This window comes from Artemia franciscana, chromosome 4 (assembly GCF_032884065.1).
Source record: "Artemia franciscana chromosome 4, ASM3288406v1, whole genome shotgun sequence".
NCBI classification, from domain to species: Eukaryota; Metazoa; Arthropoda; class Branchiopoda; order Anostraca; family Artemiidae; genus Artemia; species Artemia franciscana.
This window is the reverse complement of record NC_088866.1, coordinates 61,238,162-61,251,680: the sequence shown is the minus strand read 5'-3', so window position 1 is coordinate 61,251,680 and position 13,519 is coordinate 61,238,162. Positions and strand designations below refer to the sequence as shown.

The 13,519-nt window shown below is 36.4% G+C and overlaps 1 protein-coding gene across 1 annotated transcript; it reads left to right on the top strand.

Moving 5' to 3' along the window:
• Positions 1-3,496: 3,496 nt before the first annotated feature.
• LOC136025809 (uncharacterized) lies at positions 3,497-4,285 on the top strand. The gene has a single exon (XM_065701799.1). The coding sequence runs from the start codon at positions 3,497-3,499 to the stop codon at positions 4,283-4,285; it is 789 nt and encodes a 262-aa protein (XP_065557871.1).
• The last annotated feature ends 9,234 nt before the right edge of the window (positions 4,286-13,519 follow it).

The window sequence follows — 13,519 nt, the reverse complement described above, 5'->3', positions numbered from 1 at the left end:
TCGAGGTGGATTTTCCCGAGGTGAGGGATTTACAACAAATTAAACAAACATATGAAACATTTGCTATATGTATTTTCTTTACCTTTTTACAAGTCGTACCAAAGTTACAGGGGGGGGGGTTGACAGCCCATAAACAGGATATGGCCATGGGGCTGAAATTACTTTTACTGCATTTACCTTCGATTTCGATGCATTTTTCGATTTTTTACGAAAATACCAAAAATATAGCCATTTTTCAATGAAAATACAAGAAAAAATGCTTTTCACGTTCAAGAGAAACAAGAGATCTTGCGAGGAGGGTGCCAACCAATATGAAAATACCCTCCAATTGACACTTCTAGGTCCGAATAGTTAAAGAGTCATATCATTTGGGTTCGTACTTCTTAGCTTTAAGGACAAAAACTATTAAATCCACTCTTGCATAGGGTAAAATTGACTTGTTAGCTCTATCCAAAAAAGAGCAACACAACTAGAGTTTTAGCCATATTTGCATTTCCCCAAAATATATTTTGGGCAGATAGTATGGCGAGTTAGGACGACTGTCTAATGTTGCTTCTCTTGGTTAAATTAGGACTGCCTATTAATTTGGTTAGAATTTTACAATCCATATGTGATTGGACAAAGATCTTAACTGTATTAGAAAAATGCGTTTTTTTTTTTTTGTGTGATAGAAAGAGATCCTAAGATCTGCAGTGGTAACATGGGACTTAGGCAAAGTCGCTGACTCTTACCTAGACTATTTTATTGATATAATAGATTTTTTCTAGAATAGTTGAGCTCCTACATTGAAATTAGGGGGTATTGCAATTTCAATATTTGTGTTTGCAGATGATAATTCATTGCCGGCAAAACCAGATGAACAAATGCATTTGCTAATGGATTTACTTTGGATTACCTGAACAAAAGAGACAACATTAAAGGTTATAAAAAGAATATCATAGTTTTTAGAAAGCTAGATAATTTATGCACTGGACAATTTGTAAACTTTGTAAACTAGTGATTCTTAAGAATATCTAATCGGGGATAATCTGTAAGATTTGTTAAACAGCAGACTCCGCTGAAGATTATGTAAAAATGAAAAAGGAAAAAAAAATATGAAAAAACAAAAGGAATGGACATAAGCTTTACCATTTTTAACGGGTCTCATTTATTGATTTGAGCATTAACAAGCCCCCTGAACTTTTTTCTCAGTTTTTCATCAGACACGTTTGTGACAGTTATGAAGCAATTTCTATTTTTTCCCTTTTAAAATTTTCATCTCTCCAAGTGTATCCAATTTCAAAAATTAGAGGACGAATTAATCAGTGTTTTTTTACTAGTCAAAACTTCAAAAACGAAAACATGAGAAGGCAAAAGACATTTTTTAAAATTTCTTAGGTGTGTTTCCAATAGCCGACAAGTATCGATGATTTACTAGAAATAGAAAACTTGATGAGTAACCAAATAGAAATTTACAAATGTCTTTTGCCTTCTCTTGTTTTCGTTTTTTAAGTTTTGACTAGTAAAAAACGCTCATTAATTTGTCTGGTAATTTTTAACAGATCCAAATTTCGATAGCAATGAGGCTACTGAGCTTTCTGAATAAGAGTTCTTTAATTAACACGAGAGACTTGATATGTTTGTTTATACAACAGACCTAGTCCTGTGTTTCCCTCTTTCTCTCCAATTAAGCAGTTTGACAAATATACTTGGTTCATTAGCCTTTTAAATCTGTTGTGTGATCGGATTTTCCGCTGATAACTTCTTATATGAGTTTTCTATTCCTTTGAGAAAAATGTGGATTATTTTAAAGAAATGAATGGGAGTAGTATTATTAATTTTAATTAACGAATAACGGCTACTATTTCTACTGCTACTACTACTACTGCTACTACTACTACTACTACTACTACTACTACTACTACTACTACTACTACTACTACTACTACTACTACTAATACTACTACTACTACTACTACTACTACTGCTACTACTACTTACAACAACTCATCACAGCATCAAGCTGCCTGAGGCCAACACAGTTACGCACACTTCATCCCAGTTTTTTTCAAAGCCTCCCTCTTTACACCCTCCCAGAAAGTTCCCTTTTCTCTTAAATCTTTCTTTACGACATCTCCCCGCCCCAAACGTGGATGACCTGCTTTCTGTTTGTCCCTAGATAGTTGGCCAAAAAGGATAGTTTTTGGCAATCTGTCATCCTTCATCCACAGAGCATACTCAAGCCATCTCAGTTTATCTCTCATTATAGCCCTAGGAAGCGGGATTCAACCACACTTTTCGCCCAGCCAAGTATTTGAAACGCAGTCAGTCTTTCGGGTACCTAAAACAATCTGTAGGCAATTTCTCTGGAAACATCTAGTAAATCTTCCCCCGTTTTTTGTACCGAGAATACTGTTTTTTTTTGTAGCGCACCATAAGCATAATCTATAATAATCAGTATAATCAGTGTATCAGCATAATCAGCATAATCATAAGCATAATCAGTGTATCAGCATAATCTAGGTCCAGGAAAATTTTCTTCCACGTTTAATTCTGTGTTCTCCCATCGTACTTCTTAAGACAAAGTTCATCAAAATAATCCTTACACGTGTGGATAGAACACTATCCTGCTTAACTTCTGATTTAATAGGAAACCAGCTACTATTCTCATTCCCTACCTTAACGGCAACAGCTTTGTTATCGTACATAGCATTAATCACGTATGGGCTGGGGGGGGCTGGTTGCCTTTTAATCACTTTTATTCTTAAAAAGGACATTAAACCTTGTAATTTCCAATCAAATTCCTTTCGAAGCTTCTGTGACAGCTCCTTCTATACGAAGTGACCTGGTCCAAACCAAAGTCACTTTGACTCTCAAAAATGACACTAGAACTTTTGATTATCAGTCCGATGAACCCACTCTGAATTTTATATTTCTCGAGCTTGCAATTGAAAGAGCCACATATCTCTACAAAGAAGCTCTGAGACTTATGTAAAGGCTGACAACGCTCGCATATTTTAGATTGCAGCTGTTCAATAAGAATGACATTCCGAATTTTTCAGAGCGAATTTTTGTAAAATAAATTCCAAAAAGCGAAGAATATGCACTTGTAATATCTATCATATTCATAAAAGCACATATCCATGCGTTTGTGGTGAAAATTTATTATGTAAGGAATGTAAAATATTATCAAAGGCAGATACCCTTACGGAAATTAAGTGTCGAATAAAATGACTCCTTGTATTGAATTTGGGCTGCACCTAATTGCAGTGTATTTATACCCTCTGAAACAAAAACTCCTTTAAAAAAAATTTCGGTTTCTGTTATTGTTTGGTATTTGTTTCCTTATTTATTATTTTCTTATTATTTTATTTATTATAATTCATCATGCATAGCCCGTCTGGTCTTAGAACTTTGTGCTCGCTTTGTCACTTCTCAGGCCAAATTGACAGTTATTGTTGTGTATGCCCCAACCAATGATACCTGTGATCAGACCAAATATGGTTTTTATCGCGTAATGTTAAATGTTGTTGCTAAAGCGCATCGGCATGATATTGTGACTGTGTGCGGGGACTTTAACGCTAAAGTTGGAAGTGATGCCTCCTATGCCGCAGCTATCCTTGGTAAGCATGGACTGGGGGAAATCAATAATAATGGCGTACGTTTAATTGACTTCTGTGCGACTCAAGAACTTATTGTCGGTGCATTATGGTTCCCTCATAAGCAAATTCACAAATATACTTGGAACTCGCCTGATGGTGTAACAAGAAATGAAATAGACCATATTTTGATTGCCAAGCACACGCGACGTTGTTTAGAGGATGTTAGGACCTTTCGAGGTGCCGACTGCTATTCCAACCATCAGCTTGTTGTTGCTAAGTTTAAGCTGAAACTAAAAACTGTCATAAAACCCCAGCGGTCAGTAAAAACATTTAATGTGAGGAAACTGCAGGACCCGTATGTATTACAAAGGTACACATCTACTTTGTCAAATAAGTTTTCCATGCTAAGGGACGAGTTGTCAATTGATAATCAATGGGAAAAGATCGTCGAATCCCTGAAAGAAGTGGCACAAGAAGTTGTGGGATATAACAGGAAGAAGAAAAAGCGGTGGATATCTGAAAGTATCTGGGATATCATTGATCGAAGGGCAGAAGTCAAAATTCTCGAAGATAGGCGTGAGCATAACACGACATGCACTACAGAATATTTAGATGATTTAAAAGTGCAGTATAAGCGTCTCAATAAACAAGTCAAAACATGGACTAGGAATGATAAGAAACTATGGTTGATCAGGATGAAGTAGCCGTCAGGCGAGGAGATAGCCCTACTGTGTACGCTATAACGAAGAAGCTTACTGGTATTTTGAAGGCTTCTTCGGCCCAAGTTGAAAACAAACAAGGCATCTTATTAACCCAGACGGATGATATAATCAAACGCTAGATGGAGCATTTCAGCGAGGTATTAAATCAGGTGCCTCCCACGACTTCTTTAAATATCCCTGAAGAAACATTGTTCGATCTTGGAATATATTCCGGACCTCTCTTGCTGAGTGAAGTAAAAGAGACTCTAAAGATTTTGAAAAACGAAAGGGCAGCCGGCAACGATGGCATACCCCCAGAACTGTTGAAATATGGTAGAAGCACCCTAGCAGTGCCCATGTTTATACTTTTGTCACGTGTTTGGGATGTTGAAAAAGTCACGAGTGAATGGTCAAAGGCAGTAATTGTAAAACTCTTCAAAAAAGGACAAATGACTAAATCTGATAATTGGAGAGGCATCGCTTTACAATCAGTTGGTAGTAATGTTTTGTGCCAAATTATTCTCAATAGAATTCAAAGTAAAATGGAAAAAGTTTTGAGAGATGAACAACATGGATTCCACCAAAACAGATCGTATTGTGACCTAATATTTAGCCTGAGAGTCCTGTTCGGAGAATCTAATGAATGGCAGGTTCAACTACTCACAGTATTTATAGACTATCTCAAGACCTTCGAGTTGATACATCACGAGACCATGTGGAAAATTTTAATGCATTAAGGGATCCCGATCAAAATTGTAAATATAATTAAAGCTCTATACCTCGATATTATATGCGCAGTACAAACAGAGGGTGGCCTAACGGACTGGTTCACCGTTCAGTCAGGTGTAAGGTAGGGCTGCATTCTATCGCCACAATTTGTTCACAATGGTTCATATTATTTTTTTTATTCTTTAGAAAAACTCTTTACTTCAAATGATGCTTCCTAGAAAGTAAATTTAAAATTTATAAAGGATAGAATCATTTAAAATGTTTTTCCGATAATAGGAATTGACTTATTTTCCGGTAAGTTAGTTTTTTACTGTATATAGAACGATTTATAGATAAGAGAAAAGGTTGTTTTTGTAATGAAAATACGGTACTACGCCAAGTTTTCCAACACCAGAATCGCTCATTAGACGTAAGCTCGGCTTCTCTGTAATGCCAAAAGATAAAGCAGTTTATTTTTTGTATACAATAAAGAAGAAAAAGATTTCTAATATTTAACAGGAAACATTATTTTATCTCTTATTTAAACTAAATAGGCAGATGGAGTTTTAGATTCAAGAGGAAAGGTAGTCCGTTTCATCCAAATAACAACAACAACAACAACAAAATGGAGCTTGATATGAAAATGACACAAACGTATGGGACATTCATAAATGCCGTGGAATTTAGGAACTCCACTCCCTTAGGTCTCCCTACACCCGTGCCTACTTCACTCCTAAGTAAACCAAGAGAAGCAGCGGCTTTTTGTCTTGTCCCCCACCCCTAAAATAAAATTGAGCTTTAAATTTCATGTCTGAGCTACTTTAATTTTCATATAGTTTCATAAACATTGCTAGGAATTTTTTCCAGGGAATAGGCTAAAGACAACAAAACGTTTTTCTTGAGGGGCGAGGCAATTAATACAATATTTTTTCGGTGGGGGGGGGGAGGACTGTTAAATAGCAGTACACTAAAGGAATGGTCAAGCCTGCAAGTAAGTGATGCCTTGATGCCAGAAATTTTTCTACTTAAGCAACTTTGTGATAAGTATCACAGTCAGGCATCCAATTAAAGAGTGACGAAACTTAGGAAGGAGCTCATTCGAATGAAAATTTAAAGTTTTAGTGCCCTTTTTAAGAGCCAGAAGATATTGGAGGGCAACTATGTTCCACTAACTACGCCTCTGAAGATGTCCACCCCCCCCCCCCCAAACTCCACACAAACATATCCTTGGACAGCGAGCTCTGCAATTCACCCATTGTTTATATATAATATTTTTTATCTGGAAGGCCGGCATGTTTGATCCATTGTATCCAAAGAAGCCAAGGGCATTCAGGTAAAGCTATAAAAAATATTAAAGGTAGTGTTGAACTACATCAAAACACGGTATGTGTATGAAGGTTGTCAAAATGGTGAAACTCAGGAATGAATTAGGGTATTAAGTTGAAATTTACAGGAATAAAATGGATTAGAAATTGAAAAAAGCAATACTTGTACGCTACATCTACCGCTGGATACTACAACTGCTACCACTACTACTACCAATGCTACAACCACCACTACTACTAAAAATACTGCTACTTCTATTGCAACTGCTACTAACACTGAGGATATTAAGGTGAACATTTCGGAATATATTGAAGGGGAAGTTGAACTAAATCAAGACACAATTTACATACAGATTGTCAAAATGGGCGTATCAGAAATATCTTAGGAGTGGCTCAGATTATTAAGTTAAAACTTTCAGGGCATACAACTTCTACGGGAGCCAGCGTCCCCCGGAAAATCCTCTCTCCCATGAAAAATACCCCTCATGGAAAATTCCAACCCAGAAAAATTTCCTCACACAGAAATGTGCCCCCGAGGAAAATCCCCCGCGGGAGTCCTCCCCAGATTCCCTTCCCCATGGAAAATTCTATTTTCCACACGGAAGATTGAGCAGCCTCAGAGGAAGTACAAAATAGGTACTTCAAATGTCAATCAGATGTCCTAAGGAGTAAGAGACCAAAGGAACCAAAAGGACCAGATAATAAAAACAGTTTCAAACAGTTCATGGCAACAAACTGTAGGCATGTAGTGATACGGCTCAATAGTAGCTGAAACTCTAAAAAACGGAATTTTGATATCAATAGATATGTCAATAGAATTGGCAGCAGATTAGGGTAATTTATCTGGTAGATGTATTCCAGAGGAATTGTCTACAGATGGTTTTGGGTACCCAATTTACTGACGATATATCAAACAACAAACTGGACGGAAACTGTCGTTCCACCCCTTGGGCTAAAAGAAGAGAAGGTTTGAGATAGCCAGGACATGTTTGATGAAGGAATGATGGCATATTGCTAGAGATCGTCCTTTTCGTCCCTCCATTGAGGACCAAACGAAAAGCAGGTCGTCCCCAAATGGCGTGGGAAGAGGTAGTAAGGAAGGATTTAAATAAATTAGAACTTCTTAGGATGGGGTAAAGAAGGAAGCTTTGAATAAAATAGGATGGAGGTGGAGCTATAGCAGCTGTGTTGGTGCAGGTCGGATTGGTACTGCAGCGAGTTGTTGTTGTTAGTAGAAGAAGTTGTATTAATAATGACAAATTAAAGCACTTTAGGAAGTAATTAATCTTCTTTGTTAATTCGACAAAGATTTAGTTCTTAATAGATATGAGGACAAAAGTGGTCAAATGCACAACAGCATAGGTCCAAATGTGAAATTCTCCCCAGGGGAGGGGGCACTGCTGCTTCCTGCCCCCTTAACGGTGTTTATGACCCGATTTCCCTCTTTTTGCCTGATATGGCCCTTTTACACTAGAGTACACTCTTTTCTATTTAAAATGAGTATCTTCATTTAAGATATGGTACAGCAAAAGAGGCAAAAACTAAAAAGTCTAGGAGCCTGCGTAAAATGAAATGGTTAATTTTTAGAATGACAGGATAGGAGAAACCTTCAATAACTAATTAAAATGTCACTAGTGACGGCAGTCAAACATTTACCTGATACACACGGGCATGGCGTGTAAAACAGAAAAAAAATCCAGATACCACATTGCTAAAACAGTCCGCGACCGTATCGGACACCCAGTCTTAAAAATAGGTTTCAACATTTGAGAGGTTGTGTTCTGATAAAAAAAAAAGAAAAGAATTGCAAAGTATAAGACATTTATTGAAAATTATGGCGAATATTGTAAGAGCCAATGATCTCGATGGCAGGAGAAAGGAGCCCGGAAGATTCTGTGTTAAAAGGGCCAGACTTTTTACTTATCATCAAGATAGGTGGTGATAACCACCTTAGCCCGTATAGTGGGTGATTCCTGGAGCACATGAACTAGCACACAGGGCCACTGTCTTCATACATCAACGAATGTGTTCACACGTTTTGACATCAATAAAACAAAAATTAGCATTACGGCACATATTTATTCCAGTTTTTATTTAATTGTTTCGTTTATGATAGGATTCTTGGGTGGGTAGATATTTTGCCCGTACAGTATTTATACCTTAATTAACTAAAATTATTTACAAGAGCTAACAATCACCATGGCTAATATTACAAGAATTTTTTTTCTACTAATAATTTCAAAATGTTACGCTAGAAAGTTAAAAAAAATACTGAAATTTAAGACGAGCAGGAAGTACTTTGTGGGCCTTATAAGCCTTTTCTCTCGCTTTTCTTCTGTTTTATCGTTCTTTGTCATGGCAGGCTAATGTAGTTTATGAAATTCAACAGTTCGTGGTAGGAAACTGTAAGTAAGGAGCGACACCGCTCGATAGAAACCGAAACTCTAAAAAACAGAATTCTGATATCAATAGATGCATCAAAAGAATTGGCTTTTCAGGCTGATTCCGAATATATAAGATTCATTGAGCTTAGTTTTATCCATCAAAAGCTCTGAGCCTGAAAAAAATATACCTGACTTTGGCAAAAGAGGAAACACCCCCAAAAAGTAAAGGAATCTGAAGTCAAGGAATAAATTGTACTATCATAATCAGCGTGTCAAAGAAACCTACTGTAGTGGTTTCAAGCTCCTATCTGGAAAACATGTAGATTTTTGTATTCTTTTGGCAGAAGAAAAATAACGGATGTGTGTTTATTTGTTGTTTTTTTTCGGTGTGATGTTGTCACCCCGAAATCTCGAAATAGCTCTCACTCGAACTGAAATTAAAAGTTCTAGTGTATTTTCAAGTTACCAAAAGGATTAAAAGGCAACTAACTCCCCTCCCGCGCCCTTTTCCCCCAAGCCAATGAGATCGAAATTTCGAGAAAGCCATTGGTTCAACATAGTTAATAAATAAAAAAAACAAGTTTTTTTAACTGAAAGTAAGGAGCGACATTAAAACTTAAAACGAACAGAAATTACTTCGTATATGAAAGGGGCTGCTTCCTCATCAACGCCCCGCTCTTTACGCTAAAGTTTTTTACTGTTTTAAAAAGAAGAGTTGAGAGAAAGAGTCAAACTTTAGCGTAAATAGCGTCTCCATTGCTTTGACAATTATGCTTTGTGAAAGTGTGACGCTTCTCGTTGCCGAAAAAAAAATTAAGGGGGCCTACGTTCAGCCCAGGGGCCGTAGTTTGGCCTTACCTGTTTTAAACAATCTACTAGACTAAACGTTTTCTTCCGTCGTTCAACTGTTGAGTAACAGTCCCTGCTAACAAATTTTCGGTACTTACGTGCTATACCGACCACACTCAAGTAGTGAAGTTAGGTTAATCGTAATGAAACACACAAAAATCTGATGAAAATATAATACTTTAGTAACCAAATTATGGAAGCTATAATAGAGAAGTATGTAAAGCAGGAAAATTATGGAAATTTTTAAGTCTGCCATTGTGCAGCCCAGGGGCCGTAGGTTGGCCTTACCTATTTTAAAGAATCTACTAGACTAAAGGTTTTCTTCCGTTGTTCATTTATTAAATAACAGTCTTTGCTTACAAATTTACGGTAAATAATGACGAAGACCACACTGCCTTTCCATAATACAACTAAAGAAGAGAGAATAATGAGGACTTTTTTCCCAAGACAGTGAACCAACAAAAACTATTTGAATATGTCGGCCCTATGTCTAAGGGCCGTCTTCAGTAAAGAAAATAATAAACAATAAAACACTTACAATAAAAGTTTTCGGTTGAAAATCCATTCTTTCTTTTTTTTTAATAGCCTTGGCAGCATTACTTCTTACCGAAAAGTTAGACAAGACTGTGTGATATTAAATATAAAAAAAACAAGTTTTTTCAATGAAAGTAAGGAGCGACATTAAAACTTAAAACGAACAGAAATTACTCCGTATATGAAAGGGGGTTTTCCTTCTCAACGCCCCGTTCTTTACGCTAAAGTTTGACTCTTTCTCTTAACTCTACATTTTAAAACAGTAAAAAAACTTTAGCGTAAAGAGCGGGGCGTTGAGAAGGAAAAGCCCCTTTCATATACGGAGTAATTTCTGTTCGTTTTAAGTTTTAATGTCACTCCTTACTTTCATTTAAAAACTTTTTTTTATATTTAATTTCAGAATGTTTTTGAATCAATGCATGTTTTGATTTTGGCTCTCCGCAGAGGAATAACTATAACGAAATTTGTATATTTATTTTTTTTTGGCTAAATGGCTTTCTCATAATTTCGATCGAATAATTTTGAGAAAAAAGAGCAGGGGAGGAAGCCTAGTTGCCCTCCGATTTTCGGTTAATTAAAAAGGCAACTAGAACTTTTAATTTTTTTACGAATCTTTTTATAAGTAAAAGATATACGTAACTTATAAATTAGCTTACGTAAAGATTTTTTGTATTCTTATGTTTTTATTACATATATGAGGGGGTTCGCCCCTCGTCAGTACCTCGCTCTTTACACTAAAGCTTAAATTTTGTCCCAATTCATTAAGAATGACCCCTGAATCACAAAAGCCGCAGAATAAATAGTTGAAATTACTATAAATACTTTAGCGTAAAGAGCGAGGTATTAGGAGGAGGTGAGCCCCTCATATGGGTAATAACTTCTGTTCGTTTTGAGTTTTAATGCTGCTGCTTACTTCCAGCTGAAAAAAACTTTTTCATTTTTTTTTTTTAAGTAATGCTAGTAAATCTTGCACTCCCTTCATGGAAATTTTCTTCCACCATGACAAATTCCTCGATGGAAAGCTCCCCCAGAATATCCCCCTCTTCTCAACCCCTGCCTCCAACCAAAAAATCCTCCTGAAAACGCCTGTACACTTCCCAATAACCATTACTATATGTAAGCACTGGTCAAAGTTTTGAACTTGTAACCCCTCCCACGGGGACTTTGGGGGAGTAAGTCGTCCCCAAAGACATAGTTATAAGGTTTTTCGACTACGTTGAATAAAATGGCTATCTCAGAATCTTGATCCGTTGACTTTGGGGAAATAATTAGCGTGGGAGGGGGCCTAGTTGCCCTCCAATTTTTTTGGTCACTTAAAAAGGGCACTAGAACTTTTCATTTCCGTTAGAATGAGCCCTCTCGCAACATTCTAGGACAACTGGGTCGATACGATCACCCCTGGAAAAAAAAAAAAAAAAAAAAAAAAAAAAAAAAAAAAAAAAAAAAAAAAAAAAAAACAAACAAACAAACAAGTAAACACGCATCCGTGATCTGCCTTCTGGCAAAAAATATAAAATTCCACATTTTTGTAGATATGAGCTTGAAACTTCTACAACAGGATTCTCTGATACGCTGAATCTGATGGTGTGATTTTCATTAAGATTCTATGACTTTTAGGGGGTGTTTCCCCCTATTTTCTAAAATAACGCAAATTTTCTTAGGCTCATAACTTTTGATGGGTAAGACTAAACTTTGATGAAACTTATATATTTAAAATCAGCATTAAAATGCGATTCTTTTGATGTAGCTATTGGTACCAAAATTCCATTTTTTAGACTTTTGGTTACTATTGAGCCGGGTCGCTCCTTATTACAGTTCGTTACCACAACCTGTTTGAAAAGATCAAACTACTATGCTTTTGGGGATAACATGACCGCCATAGCAGCTAGGGAAAGGGCTGTAGGTTATGAAATTTGCCCATTGTTTACCTATAGTATTTGTTATAGGGAAGTACACAGACATTTTTTCGCGGGAGGGGGATTTGTCTGGGGGAATCTTCCACGGGTGGAATTTCCTGTGGTGAGGAAAGTTTCACGAGGTGAATTTTCCAGGGAAATTTTACACTGGAGAATTCGCCAGAATTCTTATATGAAATTCTTTTTATTTCGTCTTTCTATATCTTTACTGACTCAATTTTACGCGTGGATGTGTTCAAGGGAAAATATATAGGGAAATTTTTAGTGGGGTTAGAATTACCACGAGGATTTTTCTAAGGGGGAGGGGATTTTCCAGAGGGGAAATTCTCCACGGAGGAATTTTCCGTGGGATCTGTTTCCCACTAGGGTGGGAATTTCCCGAAAAAATTTTGCACGGAAGGGGGTATTAAAATTAGAAATTAGTCTTTTTCAAATAAAAGTATGCTAAGGAGAATTTTTATGGGCGGAATGGTCTTTTTAGATGGTAATTTTGAGCGAGGATGGGATTATCCGGAGAGAATTTTTCGTGGGGGAAAGGAATTTTCCCTGGGAAGAGGGCCGGATTTCCTGGACTTGTTTGAGAAACAATCAGAAATTGAATAAGAAAAAGCAAGTTTTATCAACTGAAATTTAAAACGAACAGAAATTATTACTCAATGCCTTGCTCTTTATGTTAAAGTTCGAGTTTTTGTCCCACTTCCTTAAGAACGACTCCTGAAGCACAAGGGCTGCTTAATTAGGATAAAAAACTGATTCTAAAAGTATTAAAAAAACTTTATAATGAAGAGCGAGGGATTGAGGAAGAGACAACCCCCTTCATATAAGGAATAATTTCTATTCGTTTTGAATTTTTCTTGCTCCTTAGTTTTAGTTGAAAAAACTTATTTTTTATATATTTAATTATCTTCCTGAGACGTGAAACTTAAAGTTAACAAACGTTGCTGTGAAAGATGAGATGAAAGCTAAAACGAACAGAATTGAAACTAGAGGACTAACGAAATTAATCTTGAAATGAACAAATCTAATCGAATACAATTAAATCTGAAAACGAATCTTAAAATGAACCTTAAAATGAATTAGACTATCGAAAATAAGTTCAAAATTTTTTTTTTACAAAATAAATTTCCAAGCTTTTTAAATTCCTGTAAAAGGTTGAGGATCATTTGCACTTCATCGAAAATGATATATATTTTAAACTGAAAAAGAAATACATTTGCACAGTATTTTTAATTTTTGTTATAACATGCAAAACATTAAAATATTGCAGCATCAGGAAAACTCTATGTGGCAGTTAGTTTAGTTCTATTAGTCTGTAGACAATCTTCTGCATAAGCAATCTGCGACTTCGACCTTACCATAGCCGACGGCCTGTCTGAGTTTTTGACGATGACAAATATAAGACGGAGCGAAACCTACACACTTGCCATGGAATGAACTGGATGGAAGAAAAAGATGTCACTCTCTACGCCCAGCAACACCCGGTAGGAGACATAAGTCAAATAAGTCCAAGCTTACTTCTGT